The 27599-nt window shown below is 40.0% G+C and overlaps 1 protein-coding gene across 1 annotated transcript; it reads left to right on the forward strand.

Moving 5' to 3' along the window:
- Positions 1-680: 680 nt before the first annotated feature.
- MEP1B (meprin A subunit beta) lies at positions 681-26978 on the forward strand. Its single transcript, XM_048508543.1, has 15 exons — positions 681-704; positions 1677-1695; positions 2008-2058; positions 2157-2200; positions 3264-3336; positions 3873-3990; positions 6805-6983; positions 7752-7970; positions 9284-9436; positions 10250-10465; positions 13585-14046; positions 17147-17326; positions 20001-20223; positions 25339-25540; positions 26911-26978. The coding sequence occupies exons 1-15, from the start codon at positions 681-683 to the stop codon at positions 26923-26925; spliced, it is 2178 nt and encodes a 725-aa protein (XP_048364500.1). The 3' UTR covers positions 26926-26978.
- The last annotated feature ends 621 nt before the right edge of the window (positions 26979-27599 follow it).

Genomic DNA, 27599 nt, shown 5'->3' on the forward strand with positions numbered 1-27599 from the left:
CACTAATTTCAAGAGAAACTGTTTCATATCAGATTTTTTTGGTTTCATTGCTCCTCCAAATTTCCCAAATTTTTCCATTCAAACTTTTTAAACTGAAAAAGCCCTTCCCCATTTCTGCCCCATTTCTGAACTTGGGGTGGCATGGTAAGTGGATTATCCCTTACTAACAGGTGTACTGCTTTATTCTGCCCTGGTTAAGGCTTCCACGTTGTTTTCAGGAGCAGTCCCACACAGACCATATTTTGCTTCCTGATTTACTTTCTTTTCCAGCAGGAGAGCCAGATTGAATCTCATCAGGATTACAGTTTGTCATGACAGCCTGCCAACTCCAAAACTTTGGACACTCTCAGTAGTTGTCTTATGTAGGCATTAAACAACACAATGATAACACACATCCCTTTGTGACTCCGCATAAGAGCTCCCAAATCACAGATTAGGTTGACAAGAATCGCTTTCTGCATTTGCTCTGATCAAAATGACTGAAATCCCTAAGTGCCCTTGTGGAGATGCTGTCTGTTGCTGTGGGCAGAAGGATTGAAGGATTAAAACAATTTTCTGCCATCTAAGTCAGTGGTTTTCAACCTTTCTAGACGCAGGACTCACCAGGGTTATGGCTGCACAGGTGGCAAAAGCAGGGTTTTAGGCAGCAGAATAAGAAAACTAGGGATAGGAAACACAAGATGAGTATGAAGAGACATTCTGCAGTAAGAAGCTCACTGGGTTTTTTAGTGATCATAATGTCCAATCCACCTGTGCTGTTGTGAGGCCTTCTCATCAAGAAGGTCATGCTCTGTTGAGCCTTGTGTGGCTGTCTGAGCAGGTGGGCTGGTTCTTCCTATCTTCCTACTTCATGGGAGCAGGCCACTGAGATTGCTTTCCAGGGTTGTGTTGTTTTTTTAACACTAGTAGAAGAATACTTGTCTTTTTTCATTTTTATTGCCTATTGCCATGCTGATGGTGGAAAGTGCCATCAAGTTGCAGCCAAGTTATATTGCCCTATAGGTTTTCAAGGCAGAAGATTAACAGAAGCTTTTTCCATTGCCTGCCTCTGCATAGCAACACTGTTGTTGTTTTTGGTGGTCTCCTTTCCAAATACTAACCGAGATCAACTTTTCTTAGCTTCTGAGATGTAAACAGGTTGGGCTAATCCGTGTGGGTATTACCATAATAAATGGGTCATAATAGCTGATCTATCATGATCAAAATGTATCATGCCTGCAATACAAGAGCAAAGGTTCTAGTTTACGAGTGCATTTTAAATATATGAAATGACATCAAGAGTCCATAGTCTATGCATAGGCCTTAGTCCATACAAAGATTGCAAAGTAAAATGGATTTGTGGCTGATTTGCGTGATCCTAAGCTGGACTCTTCTACAAAGTACATGCGGTGTGGTAAGACAAAAAAGAAAATATTCTTTTTACCCTTAGATATTAAGACAAGGGTTGCTAACCCTTTTTTAAAAAAATTAAAAGTTACTTCTGAGTAATGGAAAACATCCTGTCTACTCCCTTCCATTATAAACAGAATATGGATGAAGAAGATCACCAGAAATAAAACTATCAGCTAAAAATCAGAGAAAAATCCTATGAAATAATCATTTTTTTAAAAAATCTAAACTGCAAATTACTAAAAGTGCATTATGCAACTTACTAAATATTTTTTCTTTTATTCCAGCCTGTTCATGAACCACTGGGTAAGTTATTTTTAGTACTCAGTTAATTGTTTAAAACAGTTTCAACAAGACCAGTTTGTAAACACAATAAGGACAAAATGTAGATTGATCATTACTATCACATTGACACTCCAAACCTAAAACGTTTATTTGGAAATCTGTCACAGAGTGCAGGATTCCTGCAGGATTGTTATGATTCATAAATGTGTAGTATGATTATTAAATATAGTTGTATCATTTTTTCCAAAATAAATCAATCTACAACCAAATAAAACATAGGATTGTATACAGTGCTAATGCTGAATATATTGCTTCTGTGCCATTTTTTTTCAGAAATAAGTGAAGACAATGAATTGGATCAAGATATCATTGATATCAATGAAGGTTTTTAAGTCTGAACTTTTATTTTTCATATTTTTGCCTTTCACAACAACGGGAGATAATGAGCATGCACTAATCTGTACCCGGTTTTCTTTTTTCAGCTTTAGGACTGGACCTGTTCGAGGGTGATATCAAACTTGATGGGGTGAGTTCCTGTGGCAAGTATCAGTGTAAATGGCCAATCTGGAAATGAAAGGATCTGCTAAAAAGGTTATCTGATTTTTCTGACATGTGTCTTCTTAAGGGTTTAATGATGAAGAAGCTCTTGCCTCTAAGCCCTACTTTTCAATACAGCATTAGAATGGTTTGCTCACATTTCTGTTTCTGGAAGTTTGGGCCAGAAACTTCTCGATTTACAGATTTTCTAAGGATTCAAGAATTGTGCCATCATACAGAGCTATGAACTGCATTTGTTAGCTAAACTGCATTTGTTAGCTGTAAACAGAATAGAATCAGCCACTAAGTTACTCTTTAGTTTGTTTATTGGCACAAAATATATACTAATCATATGCAGACAAAACCCTTTTTAAGCTTACACTATTTCTTGCAAATTGTTTAGTTTGCATGTTTTCCCTCTATACCTTGAGTCATTACTAATAGCTTCACTGGCTGCAGCTAGGCTACTGTTTTTAAAATGGCATTGGATGGTAATTCCTGATATAAATAATGTAAATAAATTGATTTTAAGCCTATGACATGTTATATTTTTATTGGATCTCAGTAGAAAGTTATCAGCTTGATATCTGCTTGGGTGAAATCAGGTATTAATTACTATTGAAACTACTACTCACACTAAATACATCAATGTTCTTCCATGCCGTATGTAGATGGATTTATAATGTTGAGCCTTAAACTGATCTGGACCAGTGGACCACCATAAATGAAATGTCATGACAAGGCACATGCTATGCATTTACAAGCCCTTCTTCATAGGAAGAAAGGCCAGAAAGCTATTCTGTATTTATAAAAATAGGTGCTGTTTTACAATCTCTAATTCTGTATCAGAATACATGACATTACACAGTCCAGCACTACTCTTAAGCATTAACAAGTACATTATCCCTAGTTCGCCACATTACAGCATGCCGTAAACAATGAGAAACAGATATGTTCCATAATATAGACTCTTATAGGCAAAGGCAGAGTACTCTGGCAGTATCATTTGTGTTTTGCTACCCTGAATTCTTTGTACTTATTTTCCTTCCTAGATGCGAAACTCCATTATTGGTGATCAATATCGATGGCCCCACACCATTCCATATGTCTTGGAGGACACCCTGGGTATGATCGTGTATTTATTTATACTTCTTATCTTCAACAGGAACACTTAAAATGTTAATTTCTGAAATTATTTGCCAGGGTGGAATAAATCTGAGGACAATGGTCATTGAAACTATTTAGATTGTAATTATTGATGAAAAAAATTGTGTAGTACACAACTGACAAAAATGTAGACATACAGTAAAAGGGGAAAATGTTTTATTTAAATAGAATTAATTATTTAGCTTGAATACTTACAATACTTATCCACCATGAGCCTCTGTGAGAAAGGCATCCTAAAAATGAAGTAAATAAATAAACATGCAAATCAAGAAAATGACTAATGGTTAAATTAAGCATGGTGTAGTTATCAGTTTCATTTAGAGCACCTAGCATATTCAATAGACTAATATAATTTTACAACAATAGATATTCTATTAATATATTAGATTTATACTCAGTGTTACCAGCAGTGTTCTTGGTTTATGATGGAAATGTTACCTGAACTAATAGAAATATTTTTAGTAGCAATAACGGACTTTTAATTTGTATTCCAGAAATGAATGCCAAAGGACTTATCCTCAAAGCATTTGAACAGTACCGCCTAAAAACCTGTATTGATTTCAAACCCTGGGAAGGAGAGCCAAATTATCTTTCTGTGTTCAAAGGAAGCGGGTAAGAAAAATCACAATTTATTATGTTTTGCTGAAGTCCACATTGGAGCCAGTTTATATATTGGGACACTGTATCCAAAGCAAAACCTACACATATTCTCCATCAGCAGCATAATTTCCCAGCCTATGGGATCTAAGTAAAGGATCTAGTCAGGATTCTACAGTTCAGAGAGGCACATTAGCAGACTTACAGAATTATAAGTTTAACAGACTTACACAACTGTAAGTCCATTGGCTTCAGTTGACTTGGAAGGCTGTTAAGGATAGCATTGTAAATTATGATTTGTGCAAGCTCAGTATGTTAAACTATAAACTTTTTTTTGGTGCCATCAAGTTACAGCTCACTTATTGCAACCCTGTAGGGTTTTCAAGGCAAGAGATGTTCAAAGGTGGTTTGCCATTGCCTGCCTCCATATGGGCTGAGAGAGCTCTGAGAGAACTGACTGGCCCAAGGTCAGCCATTCAAATACTAACAAGGGCTGGCACTGCTTACCTCTTGAGATCTGATGAGATCAGGCTAGTCAGGCCTTTGCAGATCAGGGGAAACGAGTGACCTGTACATACGACATCTAAAAGAGACACTGGGGACCAGTGTCCAGTGGACCATTTCTGTGGAACGAAACCCTTCCATGTGTTGGATCAAAGTAAGGTTGCCAACTTCCAGGTAGTAGCTGAAGATCTCCTGCTATTACAACTGATGTCCAGGAGACAGAGGTAAGCACCCAGGGAAAATGGCCATTTTGGAAGGTGGACTTTATTATTCCCCATTGAAGCTCCTCCCCACAACAAACCCCATCCTCTTCAGGCTCCACCCCTAAAATCTTCAGTATTTCTCAACCTGAATTTGACAACCCTAGATTCAAGCCATGGGTTGTTCAGAATTCAGCTACCCTAATGTGTGACAATACTTTTTAATTCTATTTCTGTTTAAGTTGGTGTTTTGCTTGCAATGCCATCCTGAGTTGCCAACAGTTATTTTCTGGGCCCATCATGAATTTGTACTGAATTCTCCCTCCACCATTTTTTAAACTTCTAGATTCTATACACAATTGTCTTTTTTTAAAAAAACAACTCCTCTCATGCAGAAAGGTTTTCCACCAACTGCAAGCCCTTAAAGGAGATCTATGTTCCTCCTCCCCCTGTTTTAGTCTCTTGGCCTGAATGCGGCTGTGAAAGATAATATTATTTTGGCCTCATCCAAAGAGAGGAGACAGCTCCTGACAGCAAAGCATCCTTGCACCGACACTTTTGTCCCCTTTGCTGGGGCAAGGAGTACCTCCACCGGCAGAAAGAGCACACACATCCAGTCACCCCACAGCTCCGTGGTGGCAGAACTCAGAAGTAGCTGCTGCTGTGGAGTTACACTGGCGTCCAAGCAGAAACCAGCACAGGTGGCACCTCCTCAGGAGTGGCGTGGCCGCAGAGCAGCAGTGCCATCCTCAACTGCTAGGGCCCTTTGTATGAGGCTGCCTGGAGTTGTGCTGATACAATGTTTTGTACATCCCCTTTTTACATTTATTTACTAACATAACAAATTTTATAATTAGGCTGCATGTCAGAGAAAAATTCCTAATTTCAGTGGTGAATCTTAAATAAGTGGGAGCAGCTGAATTCTTCTGGAAGTATTTTGCAAAATATTGTTTGTTTCTTCTCTTGCAATTAGGGACTTGAGAAATGCAGGGCAGGACAGAATTGTCCCTACCTGCATTTCCCAAGCCCCAGAGGGCTTGAAAAGCATCAGCAGGGGAGAGAACCCCATGCTGTGCAAAGCCTGGCCAGCACAGAATGGAGTTCTCTTTCTCCCTTCCCTGCAAATGATTTCTAAGCCCCAGAGGGCTTGGAAAGCATTGCCGGGCGAGAGAGCTCCTTACTGCACTGAGTCTGCTGAGAGCAGCATGGCAGTCTCTCTCTCTCCCTTGCCCCCTCTCCTGAATGGGCTTGGGAAATGACAGCGGCGGATTTAAAAAGCTGAATATTATTCTGCTTTTTTGGCTCCAGATGTATTTGGCTTTTCCGAATACACCTGGGTGTTTTAATCAGTAAATGAAAACCCCAAAAAGCTGATATGGCTTTTTTCCCCCTGGTTTATCTTTGATTTGGATTTACCAAATCATCAACCCTACTTGGAACTCAGCTTTGGGCAAGAAGAGAATTGTTAGCAAGCCGTAAACCAGTGTTTCTCAGTGAGTGCCCCTACTAACTGACAACAGTGCCCCTACTGATGGTTATATATGGAGACCAACTGATAAGATTAGACATTTTCTGTAATCAAACATTTGTTTCTGTGTACAGTTTTTAAAAATCACATAACAAAACTGGAGAAGCATGTGAACAGTTTTCCACTCACAACATATTTGTGGCCAGTTGTTTGTATCAGTCAAATCTGAAAAAGCCCAAGGAGATTGCATTGATCTCAAGACCTTTCCATGTTATCACTCTGAATGTCCTTTGCTACATCGTAGGCATTCTGTCATAACTGAACAAATGAAATTTCAAGGTACCTGATGTAATCATGTAGAAATCCACAAGAGCTTTTCTAATGGGTTATATACTGACTTGCTTAAGGCAGTGACTGCAAATCAAATAGAACTTCATGCCATCATCTGCATCTTAGATCATGCATTTGACATCTCCAGTCCAAATGCAGATGCATGTCTACTTTAGCTGCATTCACAATAACTGACATAGCAAGGCCTGCCTTCTTGTATCAGGATATTGTGAAAATTGTTTCTTCTGGGAAGACTGCTTTCGAAGATAATGTACATATCACAATATGCATATCACATTTTTGGATCTGTTTTACATTTCTTACTAGCTGTTGGTCCTCCGTTGGAAACCGCCAAATTGGAAGGCAAGAACTCTCCATAGGAGCCAACTGTGACAGGATTGGGACTATTGAGCATGAGTTCCTTCATGCACTGGGATTCTGGCATGAGCAGTCGCGTTCTGACAGGGATGATTATGTCACAATAATGAGAGACAGAATTCAGTCTGGTAACTCACTTGCCTTCATCTACTCTTTTTTAACACTCATCTTCAAAGTTTCTTTTTCAAGTAAAATCTAATTTAAAACATTATAGTTTGTTAATATCTACAAATTTATGAATGACAAATGAAAACTGGCCACAACAAAACCTTATTAAAACAACTGAATGGGACTCATTTAAATCCTACTGATTTCAATAGGCCTTAGCTGAGACTAATTTTTGTTTCTTTGTGTTCAAAGGACACATCTAACTTTTCACTATTAAAAAGGGTTTATTCTGTGAAAAGTCTCCTTAAAATTGGTGAAATTTGCCATGGAGATGAAAAAAAATTCTGCAATATAGTTTTAAAAATGCATATTTATTTCAGTAAAATGGAGTCTGATCTTGTCAGCATTAAAATATTAAGTCCTCTTGACTTAAATAGGTGTGTCAAACAAATGCTAAAGTTACCTTTGAAAATAACAAAACAATATGACTCATGCTGGCTGGATTGTCCTCACTCTCAATATAAAACAAAATAATAGATTTAATCAAAATCATCATCAGTCAGTTATTTTAAAACAATCTGGGGATCAGGAAACATCATATTCATCCCTGAAATCTTTTTGGAATTGGAATCTAGCCAAACTTTTGTGCAAGTCATTTAGAAATATACTTAGTTCTGTTGTTGAAATGAAAGATTCTCAAAATTGTTTAGTTTTGACAGGAGTGTGTTCATTTTAAACAACTGTTGTCACCATAGTATGGAATATTTTTCTCTCTCTCTCTTGGTTAGGTAAAGAAGGAAACTTCAATAAATATAGTGATAAAAGATCAGACTTTCTTAACGTCCCATATGACTACACCTCTGTAATGCACTACAGTAAAACTGCATTCATGAATGGCACAGAACCAACAATAGTAACCAACATACCAGCCTTCATTGATGTGATTGGACAACGAATGGATTTCAGTGAATATGATATCCAGAAACTGAGTCGACTGTATAACTGTAGTAAGTGTTTGAGGTTGCCTCTCACTGTTTTTCCATGGCTTATTTTCTTCACTTTTGGTTTTGATTTTCCTACCAGTCTTCATATGCTGGTACAATAATAGTGTTTGACTTTGCCTGAGGAGTGTTATAAAAATTTTAAGCTTCACAGCATGACTTTTAAGTTGCTACATGGCCAGTTTGCTTGGGATGCATATAAACTCACCTCTGGTGTCCATGGCTGATTAAGAATATCTGTTTTCTTTGGCATGCGTCTGATAATTTTAAAGAAATCCAATTATGAATGAGTTTTATTTGTTGTCACCTGTGCATAAATGACTGAGCTCACTTTTGTGAGCGTAGCTTTCTCCTTTGTTTTACATACCATGTTTCTACTCTGGCTGCCCATAACATATGAATGCAGAAGCACAGGTTAACCAGTCAGTTTCTCTCTACTAACTGGAATATAAAACCCTCTGGAACAGTGGCGTAGTGCCAACAGGACTGGGGGGGTGCATGATGCCCCAGGTGTACAGAGTGGCCGGGGTGTGGCGTTTCGGGGGCATTCCGGGGTGGGGCGGGCGGCACCGCAGCAGGGGCACAGGGCTCACGTGTGCCCTGGGTGCAGTTCCCCCTCACTCCACCCCTGCTCTGAAATATAAAACCCTAGTTAAGGTTTCTGGTTAGTGGGTAGAAATTAACTCCAGTTTAGGTGTATGCCTGCAACTGGTCAACAGGTGACCAGAATGAGTGCTTATGTATGAACTTTTCCACATTCTCATTTTTCCTCAGGTAAGTTCTTGTTTATTTCCGGGGGTGGGAGGTGGAGATTTATTCTACCTATGTTTTGCTCCCTCTAGTGGTTGATTTGATAATACATTCGCTTACATCTGGAATAAAAACCTTCAGTTTAAATCTGCTGGATGTAAACCAGTATGATATCAAATTGGCCACTAGAGGAAGCAAAGCGCACTAGAAACAGGAACACATTCCCCAAAGAAACAAGAACTTTCAAGTGAGAAAGATGAGAATGTGAAAAAGCCACATGATTATTTTGTAATCTTGATTGTTACTTTTGATTCTACCAAAATAGATAATCTGTATATCTCAATCCATAAAACAAGTTAGAATGCTTGAATTTTGTTGATTTTAAGCAGAAGCCAACATACACAATCTGATTTATGAATTCTGCTGACAGTATTCATTGATGATGGCTAAGTTGGTATCAACTCTAAAAACTATTACTTTGAGTACAATTACATTTTGATTTAGCTGTGCGAGTTTATGCAAACATTGAATTAACCATATATAAATATTTTGTTTGTTTAATATTGTAGCCACCTCCTTAAGTTTTATGGAAACATGCAATTTTGAATTTGAAAACATGTGTGGCATGATTCAAAGTTCAGACAATAATGCTGACTGGCAGCGCCTAACTGAAATTTCTGGAGAACCAAAAACCGATCATACCTATGTTGGAACCTGTCAGGGTAATGTGCAGCAATATTTTTTATCTCTTAAAGAAATGAATACATTAGTGATTAAATTGACTTGCTGATAAATTATCATGTTTTAAACTATGCCCATGAAATACTTAAGTTTTTTAAAAGCCTTTAGAAGTTTAAAATGATGAAGACACAAAACCTTTTGGATGTTAACATGAATTCTTAAAAGTTTAGCCAGATTCAATTACCTTGATTCAATTTACAAGATGCACAAATATCTATCAGTACTAGAATCTTATTTTGTTTTCAGTTTTGTAAAATAGATATGTGATGATGAATTAACCTCTAACTGGTGCAATCTAATCCCAATGAATCTAAAACTGTATTTTAAAATCCCAAACACTAACAAGAAGCTCAGGGGTGGATTCACCATTAAAACAATACACCCTCCATCTGGGACCATCCTGACCTACAGGGAACTCCCCCACCCAGCCATGGTAAGGGATGGGACTTGCCCACCTGTCCTGATCTCATGTGGCTATCCAGCTTGACTAGGCATCTCCTGCTTGGGACTAACTGGACAGGGTCTCTTTCCTTCCTTTGGGGGTGGGGCAGGAAGGTCAAGGTGGGAAGGGAGTGGTGTCCTTTTGCAGGGCTGCTCCCCCAAGCTTATGACTCGTAATTATGAAAAATGCTTTGCGATAGGAACAACAAGGATAATGTGAGCCAAATAGTCTCAGTAATCTATGCCCTGAGACTGAACATCTTTTCATTCAAGAAATGAATGTTGTTTGTGATTTTTTTCTGTTACTACTTTCTAATTCTGTGTTTATTCCCCCTTTTCTATGCTTTCAACAGAAACTGGTTACTTTGTGCATTTTAACACTAGTGCTGGAATCACACAGGACCGAGCCATTTTAGAGAGTCGAATTCTGTATCCCAAGAGAGGATTCCAGTGCCTGCAGTTCTATTATTACAATAGTGGGAGTGAAAGTGATCAGCTGAACATCTTAGTTAAAGAGTACAGTGACACAAACCTCAATGGTACTTTAAGACTTGTGGAAACGATCCAAGGTATGAAAAATATGTTATGTTCAGTACAGCTCAAACAGATGGGGCAGCAATCATGCCAGTTGATCATTAGAGAAGGAGAGATTTTAATTCTTCAGCCACTAGTTTTGCTGCTTAAAAGGGGCTTCCCTGCTCTATTTGCTTCTTTAAAATGTAAACAGGACAGGAGAGATGGTTTCAGATATTAAAACTAAGAGGACGTTGAGGGCTCTATGCATGCCCCCAGGCAAAAAGATGTTGCGCAAGCCAACAATATTCATTTTATCAATGGACCAAGATGAATGTTTGAACTATATAATAATTATACAGTGTGGGTACGGGCTCAAATGATTGCATTGATTAGAAAATAATTCTGTTACATAGAAAACAATCATGTTAGGCACGAAGGTTAGGCTAGAACCGTTCTCCCTGAAATCTGTTTTTCTAGGTGCAGAAGAATTTAGCAATGTGAGCATCAACCTGCTCTCTGAAGTTGAAGCCAGAAGCATGCCACTAAAAAGTAGATCTTAGTCAAATATTTATCTATTTATTTAACAAACATTGCCATACACATTACAAATGTTTATTCAGCATTTCAGTGCTAAATTTTCCGTTTTTCCTCCCACATAAAATTGGTATGCATTTATGAATGTGTTGATTCAAGGTTATAATGGAGGGGATGGTGATCTCAAAGGCATGCTAAAGCCAAAGGTGTTAAAAACTTAATGTGTTAAAACCAGCTTCTTCAGTTCCGCTTGGAAGAGAACAGGGAGGCAGTGCAGATAATGTGTGTCTAGTGGCTCAGCACAGTTAAGAGGCAGGCTTTGGTATTTTGTCCCAGCAGAAGTTCTGAGTAGCTTGAAAAAGGTAGCACTACCAAATCACAGCTTAGAGACAGGGCATAATAATTGTATATATTTAATTTACATGCAGTTTTCAGAAGAGCTATAAAGTGGTTCAAGTTCAATGAAGAGAGAGGTTCTGCCTCTCCAGTCCTATAAATTAAAAAAGAAACAAAAGGAAAACAAAGAAAAAGAACAGTGACATGAATTGTGGAAAATCCCAGTTGCTTTTGACAATGTTAGTATTCACAAATGAAAGACCCCCATGGCATCATGTTCCCATCACTATTTTTTCTTTCCCTTCCCTGAAAGCCCCCATAGACTCTTCCCTTTTTGTATTTCCTTCTTTCTTTCTCACCTACTAACCAATCTACCTTTATCTGTTCCCCTGTCTCCAGCTGTCCATTCTTGCCTTCCCTGACCCCCTCTGTTCAGGAAAACTGTGGCCCAGTTGTTTAGTGCCAGACCAGGCCCACTTGCACAGTACAAAACCCACAAGAGCCTACAGGGGACACCAGACTTCCCCTGTATCCGTTTCCCCACACCCACCCTGTTCCTGGCAACACCCATATCTTCTTCTTTCCCTTCCCTCCTTCCCACTCACCCACTTAACCAACTTTTTATCTGCAACTCATCATCAATATTTATCATTTATTATCTTCATTTATACCCAGCTTTTTCCATTGTTACTCGAAGTGGTGGGAAGTCGCTCCCTTTTAGTGTGGGGAAATTAGCTGGATCAAACTTTGCAAAAGGTTGAGCAACACAGAATCTTAATTGCGTATGAGAGCCAGCTTTTGTATTGAAACTCACAGGATAATAGATAAAAGTTATTTTTTAAAAATTAAGGGATGAAATGGGGGTACAGAACCACACAATAAAAGCAGCAGAACACACATGCAGTCCTAGGATATAGACAAGTTGTGAGAGGGTAGGGCTGGAATAGATAAGGAATAAATGGGGAGGGCCAAAAAAAGTTTTAGTCACCTGAAGTTGGAGTGGAATGGTCTGATGAACAGAACTAAGCGACCCACATTTAGCTATGGAAGGAACAGCACTGTGGAACAGTATCACAGACAGAGAGTTGTCCAGAGACACTAAACACTGACTATTGGGAGAATGGACTTCTTATGGGGGAAAACAGACCCTCAGGGTTATACAGAGTGATCCTAAATCTCCCTAGTCAAAAAGATTTCCTGCCCTTCCTGGGAAGGACAAGAGACAGACATCAACCTTAATGGCCAGGTCGTTCATCTAATGGGTTGAGACATCAACCTCATATGTCCAGGCTTGGGAGTGTTTCCAAGAAGGAAGTTAGAAATTGCAACTGTAAAACAATGACAATGCAAAGTAAGGTGGTCATTCAAGTTATTAGAGAAAGAAACATTAGTTAGTACAACACTGGGCAGGTAAGCACATTAATAAATTTATTGTCTACACCAGGTCCAGGGCTGGAGATGGGATCTCTCTCCAGGGTAAGGCCTTTTGTGTAGACTTAATCCTGTCAGAAAGGATGTGAGAGAACATTATGCAAGTTGCTTTAGTCCAGACTTGTAGGTACACTGACAATGCCTAAAATAGACTCCCCCATTTTGGCACTGTGCTACAAGTCACCCCAAGGGTTGGCTGAGGTGGTAGAGATGCTACTTTATTAAAAACAGGGTCCCTTGGCCCACCATAAGTCAGTCTGGCAATACAATAATGAAGACCAAAACACTTTACAACATTCTCCTCAATTTTATCTTTACAAAAACGCTGTAAGGTAAGCTTAACTGAGAATGTATAACTGGCCCAAGGGCATCTAATGGGCTTCTATAGCAGAGTGATGATTCAAACATGGATCTCTCAGATCCTATTCTGAAATTCTGCTCTCTGTACCATGCTGGCTTTTGTGTAGTAGCTGCAGTTAAACAGTATCAAGCGAATGGGACTGAGTAAATCATGCAGTATGTATAGTATCACATTGCTAGTGATTGTTGGGGGACCTGGCCTTTTTGAGCTTTTTGTTAAAGGCCAAAAGAGCCCTGAAAAAGGTCCTGCCCCCAATGCTGCCTTTTACTTATAGAAATTAAGGCTGAAAAGCTGGCAATACTACTGTGATTGCCTAGTAATAACCACTGATGTTGTTCCTTTATTAAAGTTACATACTGCTTTTATTTGGGAGATTTAACCCCCAAGATCTGTCTTGTCTGTTCATGCCCCCCATCTGAGGATTTAAGAATCTCAAGATGGGGCCATGCTGAGAATTAGGTGTATCATTGAAATAAGTTGAAAATGACATATCTTGTGCTTCTTTTTCAGGTTCACCAAAAGATTACTGGCAGCTATACCATGTTCCTTTAAATGTTACAACTAAATTCCGAGTTGTATTTGAAGGCATAAAAGGATCTAGCGCATCAAATGGAGGTCTTTCCATTGATGATATCAATCTGTCAGAAACCCAGTGCCCTCACCATGTTTGGCACATAAGAAATTTCACTCAGCTCCTTAATTCAAGCCCTGCAGGGGAAGCAGGAGCAATATACAGTCCACCATTTTATTCTATGCAAGGTTATGCATTTCAGATTGCACTGTATATGAACAGTTCTAGCTCGCTTAATTTAGGTATATATTTACATTCAGTTTCTGGTGTAAATGACAATAATTTAACATGGCCTTGTGCATGGCAGCAAGCTACTATGGTTCTCCTTGATCAACATCCAGACATTCGTCAACGTATGTCAAATCAAAGGAGTGTAACAACAGATCCTGAACAATTACTAGGTGAGTAATCAGTTTTCCATAGATTATATGGCATTTGGTTCTGGTGGGTTTTCCAGGCTGTGTGGCTGTGGTCTGGTGGATCTTGTTCCTAATATTTTGCCTGCATCTGTGGCTGGCTTCTTCAGAGATGTATCACAGAGAAAAGTCAGAAAAGTGAAACAGACTTTTCTCTGTGATATACCTCTGAAGATGCCAGCCACAGATGCAGGCGAAATGTTAGGAACAAGATCCACCAGACCATGGCCACACAGCCCAGAAAACCCACCAGAACCAGTTGAATCTGGCTGTGAAAACCTTCGACAATATATGGCATTTCTTTTTGGCAACGGCTATTGATTAGGCTTTGTATAGTTACAGAGATGATTTTTTTTCCATTTGAGATGCTATTCAACCAGGTAACAAAAAGTAAATACTCTAAAAAAGGTAAGTTGGATGTTTCCTTTAATGGATTCTATGACTACAGTGTTCCGATGAATGGCATCTGTTTATGTTAAAAATACATACTCTATAAACTTGTGGTTATGTCTTTTAATCATGCATTCTAGTTTTCTTGTTATTAATATGTTGCTTTCCTCCAATCCTTGCAAAGGAGCTAGATTTCTTTATTTTTCTGACAGACATATGTATGCCAATGCATTGCCAGTCAAAGTTCACTTCCAAATGTCATGTAAAGAGAATGCAGAAACATATGCAGCCAACCTGCCAGATGTCAGTAGGACCACTCTTTCCACTCCATAGATTTTTATGATGCATGGGGATCAATTAAAGAAACCTAACTTTTCCAGCTCAAGATGTGTCTCGTAAATTTACCCAGCACTCTTATTTGTTTTCAGATATACTATGTCTGTAAAAATGCACTGATTGAGAACTGAAGATTCTGTGTGGATGTATTCCTATGTAGGCCTCCCAAGAACTTGACCAAATTTGAATACAGCCACACAGAATCTGTTTCTTGAGATACAAAGTAGTAAAGGCTTACTAGTGGGTGATGAGGAGACTTAGTTGACCTCATCAGTATTTTACTTTCACCACAGTTACTACTAGCATCTGATTGCTAGAACCAGCACCTTAAACCCCTTTATCTATCTATCTATCTATCTATCTATCTATCTATCTATCTATCTATCTATCTATCTATCTATCTATCTATCTATCTATCTATCTATCTATCTATCTATCTATCTATCTATCTATCTATCTATCTATCTATCTATCTATCTATCTATCTATCTATCTATCTATCTATCTATCTATCTATCTATCTATCTATCTATCTATCTATCTATCTATCTATCTATCTATCTTTATTATTTAGATTTCTATATCACCCTATCCCCAAGGGGCTCCGGGTGGTGTACAACATAAAATCAATACAATATTAAATAGGGGAGCAAACCATACACATACACAACAACAAATGGCATAGGCTCCATCCATTTAAATAATCATTAAGACTTACTAAAATTGCATTAAAAACAGCGATTAATACAAGAAAAGGCATCCAGTAAACCCATTTTTCAAACCCTCCCCAAAAAAGGGGGAACAGCTAGACCCCTCCATAGGAGGGTTACCCAGATGTAAAGGGCAGAAGAGCAGAAATGTAGTTATCAGGGAAGGGAGTTATCAGGGAAGGGAGTTTCTGTGACAGGAAGATGCACATGCAGTTGCCAAGCAGCTTCGAATATTTCTTTCTCCTCTCATTTTCCTCTTCCCCAAAACATACAGATCTTAACTGAAATTATGTGGGCTTGAAGCAAATAACCTATTTTAGGTAGAACCCAAATGTAAAAGCTGAAGCTATGGGAAATTCAAGACAAACAAAAACAAGTACTTTTTTGCACATAATATAGTTAAATTTTGGAATGTGCTGCCACAGGATGTGCTGTGGCTCCTAACTCAAAAGGCTTTAAAGGGGGGTGGGGGTGGACAAATTAATGGAGGATAGGGCTATCAATGGTTTCCAGTCATAGTAAATGCCTATAAGTCATAGCATGCCTCTTTTTATTTCAGTTAATGGGAAACATGGAAGGAAGAATGTTTTTGCACTAGACTTGCTTGGGAGCTTCCTAGAGGCAGCTGGGGGGTCACTGTGCAAACAAATGCAGGACTTGATGGGTTTTTAGTCTGCTCCAGCATGACTCTCTTTATGTTCTTATGTCAGCAAATGTTTAGAGGCTTATAACATGATTTGTTTGCCTCTGCAACACGGGACTTACTGTGCTGCAATGGAGTCTGCAGAAATCCTTGCAGAAAACTCAGGGTCAGGATCCCTACAATAGTTTGGGGGTCTTCAATAATACTTCCATTGTTCAATTACCTGTTGAGAAAAACACAACTGGGCCACATATTGCTATATCCCAAGTGGTCCCCACCTGAAGATATCTAAATCAACAGATTCAAGCCATACTGACCCAAAGCAGATTTTTCCCCAATCTTGGAAACCCCCTAGGTATGCAGAAAAATTTAAACAATTAAAAGATCCATTTTGTATGTTTAAATTGCCTCCAAATTAAATAAAGTGTTGTTTGTGCATGCACAGATAATGCACTTACCACTGGTCAGCTAAAAAGGGGCCTGATGGTGGCTAACTTCTATAGCAGAGCCCTGGAGCCCAGTGGTGGCTACAGCAATGGTGGAACCTAGGAGCTGCGGCTGGTCATCTATGGGGGAGCCCAGGAGCTGCTCCAGGCCTGGCTGCAGTGGCAGTGCATTCCAGGAGCTTGTCCAACTCTAGATGTGATGGTGGCCATTGGTAGCTGCTTTAGGCTTGGAGCAGCTCCTAGACATCCCTATCATTGCGGCTGAACTAAAAGGTGAATTGTGCCAGATGGTAATGGGGGTGGGAGATGGGATTCCACCCCATGAGTTTTGTGGGGGCCCCACTTTTTGTATTATAATATTCTGGAATCAGAGTGATATTCAGTAGGTTACTAGAGAAAAACTTTGATTATATTCCTGTTTGTCAAAATTTAATATATTTTTATTCATTTTACTTTTTAAATCTTGATAAGAGACAGACAATATCACTTTAAAGTTTTTTTCTGAAAAAAGGAACCCGGGAAATTATAAAATGTATTTACTATTACCTTTTCCTTTACAGACTCTTCAAATCTTTTTTGGGACAGACCAGATAAAGTAGGAGTACCAGCTAATTTTACTAATGGCACTCAATTTATGAGAGGTCCTAAATCTGGAACATCAGCCTTTATAACACACAAAAGAGTTAAAAGTCGTGACTTTATTAAGGAGGACAGTGTTTTCATTCTAACAACAGTAGAAGGTATGTGGGTCTTTCATGTCCTATAATATAGTCAGGGTAGTGGACCTAAAACAAATAGCTCAATATCCTGCTTCACTCCTGCATTCTGTTCCCCTCCTGTCAGTTTAGAAGACAACACTCAAAGTTAAGGTGACCGTTTAAATGTGTGGAGTCCTATCTAGGATGCCTTTGCCATCAATGAGAGGTCCAAGAGCTAGTAGAAGATTGCAATAGCTGAACAATACCGAAAATATTGGGTAAAATTTGGATTTGGTTTTATTCAGGTATAAAATTATTGGTATAACCCCATAAACTGAATACCATATTCGGTATACCTGAATATATTCGGATATCCCGAATAATTTGGATCCATTTTAATTTTTTTTGTATTTTAGGTGGTTTTTAGGTTCTTGGCCTGTAGGGGGCACATTTTTATGCTAGCCACACCAGTATTTTCAATAGGCTCTCCTGATGATACCACCCAAGTTTGGTGAAGTTTGACTCAGGAGGTCCAATTTTATGGACTCCCAAAGGGGGTGCCCCCATTCCCCATTGTTTCCAATGAGAGCTAATAGATGGGGGCTACCCATTTGAGGATCCATAAAATTGGACCCACTGTGTCAAGCTTCATCAAACTTGGTTGGTATAATCAGGAAAATCTCCTGAAGATACCCTGAAATTTTTGGTGCCATTTAGCTTAAAAATGTGTCCCTGACAGGCACCCCAACGTAAGTATTGGGGGGAATTTTCTGGGAGGTGGGTTCTTTCATTTGTTTTCTTTTTTAAAACATTGTTTAAAGGCTAGCCACTTGCAATCCCTTTAAACAATGTTTAGACAAAGAAAAAACCAAACTAAAGAATCCACCACCACAACCCCCCACTGAGAAGGGTATGGGGGGGGGGGGAAGGAAGTGCAGCACTCAGCAATGCTGAGAAGGATGCGGCAGGCTCAGTTCCATTTCCACCACCGCCACCCGCAGTGTTGAGAAGGGTGTGCATGTGTGTGTGTGTGGGGGGGGGGAATGGAACCGATTCCCTTACACCCTTCTCAGCATTGCTGAAGGGTGTGGGGGGATCGTTTCCATTTCCCCCCTCGCACCCCTCTCAGTGTTGCTGAGTGCAGTGCAATGCTGAGAAGGGTGCAGGGGGATTGGTCCCATTCTCCCCCTCCACACCCTTCTCAGCATGTGAGGGAGGGGGAATGGGACTGTGCTGACTGACTGCTGTTGGACAGTCAGCACTTGGCAATGCATGGCGGCTGATATTCGGATCGACTTGCATTCAGGCAGCTTGCATTCAGCCCAAATGCAAGCTGAATCTGCTGAATTGCACTGTGGTTCAGTTGCACCTCCTGTCTCAGGAATACCACCACAGCAAGGGAAAGACTAGCTTGATGTCCTGCTGTTGGAGCAGCTGCAGGAAGCTTGGGGCCCTTCTGCACATGCAGAATAATGCACTTTCAACCCACTTTCAATGCACTTTGCAGCTGTGCGGAATAGCAAAATCCACTTGCAAACAATTGTGAAAGTGGATTGAAAGTGCATTATTCTGCATGTGTGGAAGGGGCCTTGCTTTCCCTACTCCTGCCAAACAGAGTGTTCTTCCAACTTCCAAGAGACCCAGACTGAAGACATGAGAGGATTGTGTTAATGTGTATTATTGTACTGATTTGTTAGTATACATTGAAGATATCTAGATAAAGAAGTGGAGTGTTAATTTTTTTTAATCCACCCAGTTCCATTTGTTTTTGTTGTAGCTACCACATACCAAATCTTTTGTCTCTTTCCGTTCAGTTGAACAGAAGCTAGTTTGGGTTTTACCCAGTTGAAATGAAAAGCAAACAAATCAGAATGGAATTTCTTCTTGTATTTCTTTGGTTTCTTGGTAGGAAAACATGGCAGGGGGGTAGAAGAATACGTAGTCTGGTTTCCAGCTGTTGGCAACAGAAACTTAAGGAAAGAACAAGGGCTAAATATAATTAGAGTTAGTGTAGAGCAGGGGTAGGGAACCTGCGGCTCTCCAGATGTTCAGGAACTACAATTCCCATCAGCCTCTATCAGCATGGCCAATTGGCCCTTTCTGGTAGGGGCTGATGGGAATTGTAGTTCCAGAACATCTGGAGAGCCGCAGGTTCCCTACCCCTGGTGTAGAGGTAATGGTAAAACTGTCAAATTGAAATCTGGGACTCCAGGTTCTAATCCATAGTATGTCGTGAAAACTTACTGGGAGACCTTGGACCAGTCACACATTCTCAGCCTAATCAACCTCACAGGGTTGTTGTGATGATAAAATGGAATAAGGGGGAGAATGTTGTAAGCCGCTTTGGTTCCCAATAGGGAAGAAAAGTGTACTACAAATGTAAATACGTGATAATTATTAGCATGAAGCTCCTGCATCGAGTCTGTTATGTTAGTTCTTTCATATATTCTATCATGCATCTGATATTTCTCTATTTTTAAGACAGTTCAAATTAACATGTTTAAAAATCTGATTACATAGTTCATTATATACATAATTCATCATTTCAGTTCTTTGATTTTAAAAAAGTTTTTGCAATGGCACTTTCTTTTAAAAGTTCTTTTCACAGCAATATGTTTAAATGCACACTTGCTAAATATTCAGACCCAAAGCTTGTAGGCTGAATAAATACCACAAAAAACATAGTACAGTCATTAATTATATTTATTTTCCTTAGATATATCCCATTTATTATTTACGGAGCCAAATTTTACAACCACGGCTAGGCCGACTGCAGCAGTAAGCAGTGCTTCAACCACGGCTCGTCCTACAGCAGGAGTAAGCAGTGCTTCAACCACAACGCAATCAACTATTATGTCCAGCCCTGCTAGTCTTTGTGAAGCTTTTGGTTGTCAAAACGATGGGATCTGCCTGGTGGTGGATGGAAAGCCAGCTTGCAGGTAATTGATTTATAAAGTCTCAAGTTTCGTTATGCGCAGTTCCTCCTAGGATGACGTAATTAAGCAGCTTTTTAAAAATCTGTATAAATTGATGAGTATAAAACAAAATATTTGATCTTTTGTTCGTAAATACTCCTGCTTTACTATTAATTACTATTAAAATTGGAACTGCAGTCGTCAAGCTTCAGGGTCAATTTCAGCGCACTGCAACTTTCTGGCTGAACTCACCGAAAGGTCAGTGCACTCTATTTTAAGGGAGTTTATTGCTCTGAGAGAGGCTTCTAGGTTCCAGAGACCTAAAGCTATACCAATCAAAAATCTTGGCTCAGATACTTTATGGTATCTTTTCAGGTCCCTCATCCTCTTTCCTGGCTCTATTAGAGAAGGGACAATCCAAATTTCTCCACGCCACCTTACGGGTCCCTTCTTGCATATCTACCATATATACTCGTGTATAAGCCGACCCGTGTATAAGCCGAGGCACCTAATTTTACTGCCCAAACCTGGGGAAACTTATTGACTTGGGTATAAGCCGAGGGTGGGAAGCCGGAAGGTAGAGGGAGCTCCTCATTTGGGCAGTGACATCAGGGGAATCACTGCCCAAATAAGGAGCACCCTTTGTCAAGCCCAGCCAGCAGGCAGAGGAAGCTCCTTATTTGGGCAGTGATTCCCCCTGATGTCACTGCCCAAATAAGGAGCTCCCTCTGCCTCCCAGGGTTTGACGAAGCCCAGCCAGCCAGGCAGGGTGCCTCGGGGTTCCCCCTTTACCCTCCAAGGAGGGCAGCAACAAGCAGCTTCCAGGCAGCAGGGAGATTGTCCCGGCCCCACCCCCAGCCTCCTTATGATGGATAGAAAATGGTGACTTTCGTATAAGCCGAGGGGGCTTTTCTCAGCCTTTAAACAGATCTGAAAAACTCGGCTTATACGCGAGTATAATGCTCTTATCCAACTTGAGATAGGCTCTATACAAATTGAGCCTAGGATTTTTCTTCTACCTTTTTACCAATGACTCAAGATGAATTTGAACCAGAGCCTTTGGCTGTACTTGAAGGCAGATACAAAAAATATTCCATACCCAAAGCAACTATGCTCATGTACAATGGAAGAGGGAAGAAACAACTGTACACATCTTTTTTCCTTGTTCTTATTACAGTGGATTGAGGGACAAGATGTTCACCCCATTATTAGCCAAACTCCTTGGTTGTTAGGAGAAGGTATATCTAGAAAAGTTATTAATAGTTTAATGGCTGATTTTTGTGCCTTTGTACTTCAAGGTCGGAGTAAGATAAGAGTCCTTGATAGCAACAATGAACCATTTAAAATTTTATAATCTCTCTAGTATGTTTTTAGTGTTTATATAGAATTTTAATTGCTTTTCTAAAATTTTAAGGTTTAAATTAGTTATGCACTGTAAAATTTGTATTGTGTTATATTGCAGTCTTTGACTTTAATAAAGTATAGACTGTATTGAAAAATTGGAATTGAAATCCTTCCTGAAGCTGATGCTAAATTCCAAGCTTCAGACTTGTAGTATTCTGTATTTGTAATTAGTTTGCTGTACTAATTGAGTTCCTTTTGTAGAAGTATGCAGGTAGGGCTCAGTGTAAAAGCTTACCATGCTGGTAAATCAGATATTCTGTACTAACATACCTTTGTCAGTTTCTTTTTTTGTTAACTGTGGAACTGAGGAAGGTGTGTAGCAAAAAATCCTTAAGGAATTGAGTCCGAGACACTAAGGTGAGAGGGGCAGTAAAGCAGTGGTGGCGAACCTTTGGCACTCCAGATGTTATGGACTACAATTCTCATCAGCCCCTGCCAGGATGGCCAATTGGCCATCCTGGCAGGGGCTGATGTGATTTTTAGTCCATGAACATCTGGAGAGCCACAGGTTGCAGACCTCTGCCTTATAGTGTCTGTGCCTATTAAGAGTAGACATTATTACGGTTTAAAAAATAAGTGGTATAGGACAGTCTCATGTGAGTGAGACAGAGGATGGGTAATTCATAGAACTGTAAGTTTGGAAGGAAATCCATTGTACCATCCAGTCCAAACTCAATTTCTGAAGGAGGACACTCATATAATCCACAGTTCTTCAGTATACAGATGCCTGATATTTCCAAAAGTCTCCTTCATAGTAGGTTTTCATTTGGTCAAGACCAGTGCATTGACTAGAGCTTTCCCCGATGTATCATCTAATTCTCAACCTGGAAGACTCTATGAATACTTAAATCCAGGTCTGTAGCCTTGAAAAACAAGACACATCTTTCTTTGAACTTGAGGGGAAAACCCAGCTTTTCAGAAAAGGTTTGGGGTGATAATTAAGGAAAGAATGCTCTTATAAAGTGAACAATTCTTATGTTTAACTGTTTCAGCCACATTTGATTGGCAAAAAAGAATAGAAGGGGCTGAAGACCCTGGAGAAGACTATTGTAGGGATCCAATTTATTTTCCCTATGATTATTCATGGAGACTAACATTAATTGAAAATATGATAGAATCTTATATTCTAATAGCCAAGTGAGTCAAATCTTTGGATACTTAAATCCAGTGCCTGGAACTGTGACCAGACAAGACAGATCTCTCTACAAATCTAAAAGGGCCCAAGGTTTGCAGTTTAATGTGAAATCCAAAAGAAACAAAAACCAAATAATACAATGGGAGGAGTTAAAAAACCCAAACATGATAAAAGGAAGCAACCACAGTGTTCCATAGCTTGGTTCTGTTAGTAAAAGCAAGGGAAAGGGGGCACAGTCCTTTCCAGGCCTATTTTTGCCTTTGAGGGAGGACCCATTGAGGCCAGGGCTAGCTAGGTTTGCCAGCTCCAGGTTAGAAAATTTCTGGAGATTTTGTGATGGTCTAAAGAAGGCAGGATTTGGGGAGGGAGAGGCCTCAGACAAATATAATGCCAACGAGTCCAGCCTCACAGTCATTTTGTCCAAGGGGGTAGATCATTATTACCTGGAATTCAGTTGTAATTCTGGAAGATCTCCAGGTCCAACCTGACGATTGGCAAATCTAGGCCCAGAAGCAACCTCTGGATGACTTGATACCATCCAATTTGCATAACTCAACTAGGCCTGGCTGCTTTCTTCTGTTCAACAGCAACCACGCTTTGAAAGTCTGTGTGGAGTAGCAGTTAGTGCTTCAGATTTGGGACTGGGAGACTCAGGTTCAAATTCCAATCTTGCTGAGGAAGCTCACTGGGTGATCTTGGGCTAGGCATACACCCTTTCAGCCTAACAGAGGGTTGTTTTGGGAATTAAAGAGGAGAATGAAATCAGATACTTCGGATAAATAATATACACAGCTAAAGATGGGAAGGCAGATACAAGGCAAGTTGATGAGTGGTTGAGAAGGCAAAGATAAGACAAGACAAAAGAAGAGGATATGGGGGTTGCCAGGAAGAGGCAAACAAGAAATAGTATGGGGAGATGAATAGAAGGAAAAGTAAGGTGTCACCTCACTAGTCCTTGGGGGTTCCTGACCATTCAAGTAAGCCTGGCCCAGTAGGCAGTCCCACACAATTGGGCCATAGTTTGCCCAGGTAGACACTGTTGGATGGTAAGGAAAAGCTGAAGACAGAGGAGCAGATAGTTAGGTTGTCTGTTGAGTGGGAAGGAGATAGCTTACGAAATACCTGAAAATTTTTTGGGGGGGTCGAAGGTGTGGTTTGAAGAGGAGGGGGGCCTCAGGAGGCACAATTCCATAAGACTCTATCCTCCAAAGCAGCTAATTCCTTCATGGGAACAAGGATTGCCAGTCTCCAAGTATGCAATTTTGTAGAAGCAATTAGCCTATTTATGTTTTCAATTGGAATATAATTTTTGTTTATACATAGTGATGAAAATATGGTTCAGTTGTTATATATACAAACAGGTGATTATCCCTGTGTTAATACTGAGTGCATGAATAAATGGACTGTGGTATAATAAGAGATTTGAGACACATTTGAACTCACTTAAAATTGTGGAGTATTGAGGGTATTTTAGTACTTATAGCTACTTAATGTAATAGTGGTTGTAGTGTTGCTAATTTCCAAGTAGTGCTGGATAACACCTGGAATAACAACTGCTTTCCAGATGACAGACATCAGTTCCCCTGGAAGAAATGGCTGCCTTGAAGGGTGGACGATGTGGTATTGTACCTTGCTGAGGTCTCTCCCCAAACCTCACCCTCCCAAGCCTCCACCCCCAAATCTCCAAGTATTTCCCAAGCTGGAACTGGCAATCCTAGGGGAAACTGATCTCTGTAGTTACAGATCTGTTGTGATTCCAGGAGATCTCCAGACCCACTTGAAGGTTGGCAACCCTAGATACACAGAGAAAGAGGAAGGAAAATGAGCGAGGCTATGGGGCTTTCAGGAAAGGGGAAAAGACAATGGTGAGGGAGAGGGAAATGAGATGCCTCCTGCAAGTTCTTGAGGGTTCCCACTTATACAGTGCTTAGAATATCATCTTCAAGACAGTATTAACTATGTGCAATATGTTTAAGGCAGGAGCATTACATGATAATAGTAGTAAACTGAACAGAATACAATTGACTCTAGAAAACTGTTGGTAGGTTAACAGTACCCACTGAGGGGGCCAACACCTCCTGCCTTTCCTCCCCCCTTGGCCCAATGTCACCAGCTCCATCCTCATTCTCCTCTTCCCAGATGCCTAAGTGGGAACAACCCCTTCTGCCTTTCCTCCCTCCTTGGCCTCATGTCATCAGCTCCCTCCTCCTTTTCCTCCTATTCCTGGGTGCCTGTATTGGCACTCAACATTTAATGGTGCAGTTGCAACCAGCAGCAGTTGCAACCCTCTCACAGGGACAATGAGACACCTGTGCCGCTGCCTCCTCAGGCAGTTGCAGATGGTAGTGTCAAGAGAATGAGTAATCACCACTGTTTTGTTTGTGTTGTTTTTTATCCATTTTGTGTAAACCCCTCCCTCAAGGTGTGTGTGTTTATGGCAATTGGCTGGAAGTGAGTCATACGTGGCAATTGGCTGGAAGTGAGTTGTCGCCACCACAGCTAGTCTTTTATATAATAGGAAGATGATTAAGGCATACAAAGAGATTTTACCCACTTACCCTTTTATTTGTGCTGCTTACTTGCTTTGCTGTGCTTTCCAGGTGCCCTGTAGGTATTGACTGGTGGTTTGTGGGAGAAAAATGTGAAACAAAAGGATCAACTAAGGACACGGCTGTTATAGCAATTTCTTCAACTCTTTCTGTATTTGCCATTATGCTGATCGTCACCATTGTTTCCGTCAGCTGTGTTCGAAAGAAATATCGCAAGCAACTGAAAGCTAGAACAGACCTGGAATTACAAAATGTAAGTAGTTTGCTTGTGACAGTGACTGTATTCAGACATCACAATAAACCATGGTTGCTTAAACCCTAGTTAGTTGTGGTGCCTGAATGCAGACAATCCAATAAATTGAGTTTTTAAAATTGGTTTCTGTGGTAAACACCTCCCCTGGATACCCCATTTCTGCCAACTAGCTTATTGGCCAGGGTCCCAAGTTATTGACCCTTACCTTTGAGCAGCTGACCTCTCAACATCAAGGTCCAACAAGACTTTTCCCTCATTACTGGACTTTATCCCCAACTGTGCAAATGTCATTAGGATATCTGCTTGCAGTGGCTTTGGTAATAGGGTTTTATTCTGCAGGAGAAGCTGCTACTGCAAATTCTCTCTAGATGTACCATCCACTGATCCATACAGGCTTCCATTAGCAGGTTACACACTGTGGCAAATTCTTGGAGAAATCAGTTGCATTTTAAACATAATTTGTTATGTCAGGAATATTCAAGTGCTCTAGCCCAGAAACTGATGTTGAAATCTCTTCCTGTGCAAGACCTTTGTCTCTATAGGAGGAGGAGGAGGAGACAACATCACCTCACTCAGTTCTCTCCTGCCTCTTATGCTGTTAATGGCTCTGCAATAGTCTTCTGAGAATTGGCTCAGCCTTTTTAGTCTCACTTCCTTCTTACCTGCTTCAAAATAGATGGAAAATCTGTTTACTGTTTGTTCAGTGGATTTAGGTTTCATTTTTATTTTTCTGTCCTCACTGTCCATCTTTTTGGCATACTGTATAGGGTGCAACAGATTTGTTTCAGATATAGTGAAGGCAAGTTCCTGAATACTGATGGATGTAACCGCTGCCTTTTGTTTTTAGAATAGACTCGTAATACTGAGGCTTGCATTCATTCTTTGAATTTACAAAGCAAAGAAAAAGAAATCAGTTCTTGTATCTTTCATACTCTTTTGGGAACCACCCGTGAGACATTTGGCTCTATCTAATCAGTTCCTCTGGGGAAAATGGCTACTTTGGAGGGTGGAGGCTGGCATTCTACCCTATTCAGGTTGCTTCCCTCCCCAAACTTCACCCTCCCAAGGCTCCATCCCCAAATCTCCAGAAATTTCCCAACCTGGAGCTGGCAATCTTAGGAGAACTGTAGCTGGGAGAATTGTTGTGATTCCAGGAGATTTCCAGGTCCTAGAAAGAGAAAATGAAACAGGAAAAGGGGAGAGGTTATGGTAGCTTTAAGAAAAAGGAAATATGAAATAGTGGGGGTGAGGTATGAGAGGCCTCCCACAACTACTTGTGGTTTCCCACTGTTGAACATATAATTTCTTGAGAAAATCAGTGAAATTTTTGTTTAATGCCCATGATTCCTGAAGTATATTTTCTTCTACAGAAAACACCACTCTGAAGATGGTAAGAGTTTGGATTACAAAAGATTATATCAAGCTACTTGGATACCTTATTCACAAAATTATATTGATCTTCCTTTTTCTTCAAAGCTGGATAATATTTTGCCAGTAAATGGATTTCTTCCCTTTCCAATCAACTCAAGAATGAAATGTTTAAAACAAACACTTGTTAAGAGATGGATGTCTGTGAGTGTGAAATCTGTGAAAGGCATAAGCATGTCTGCTGAGAGGCACCATGGGGCCCTGGATGAGATTCAGCCTGGGCCCTGATCCAAAGAAAATATGACAAAATAAATGACTTGACTTGCTATTACTGAGCAGCTACAATAATAAAAGAATCTGCATGTCTATTTGTGCCAAACATAACTCATCTGGAAATAAAACAAGGAATCTCAAAACTGGCCATCAGCTTCAAGATGATAATGGGAATTCCAGGGCCAAAATATGAAAGGAATCAGAATATTCTGACCTAGGTTATCTTCAAACCCCCACCCCTAAAGCTATTTGCAATGAAGCTAAATCAAGTTCTAACTTCTGTTCCTCATTTGTTACCACTAAGGCAGATTAACATTTTCTTTTCTTGCAAATAAAGGAGGGTCGGGGGAAAGCATTATTTTAGTACTTTGACAGATTATAAGGAAATATTACCTCCCCTCTGTTCATAATATTAACA

The sequence above is a fragment of the Sphaerodactylus townsendi genome, linkage group LG09, assembly GCF_021028975.2.
Source record: "Sphaerodactylus townsendi isolate TG3544 linkage group LG09, MPM_Stown_v2.3, whole genome shotgun sequence".
Taxonomy (NCBI): domain Eukaryota; kingdom Metazoa; phylum Chordata; class Lepidosauria; order Squamata; family Sphaerodactylidae; genus Sphaerodactylus; species Sphaerodactylus townsendi.

Excerpts from the sequence above, each read along its gene's own strand:
- MEP1B (XM_048508543.1), top strand. The coding sequence starts at position 681 with ATGAGTATGAAGAGACATTCTGCA. Across the intron at positions 3,991-6,804 it reads TCTGTGTTCAAAGGAAGCGG|CTGTTGGTCCTCCGTTGGAA; the intron begins GTAAGAAAAATC and ends ATTTCTTACTAG. Across the intron at positions 7,971-9,283 it reads GAGTCGACTGTATAACTGTA|CCACCTCCTTAAGTTTTATG; the intron begins GTAAGTGTTTGA and ends TTAATATTGTAG.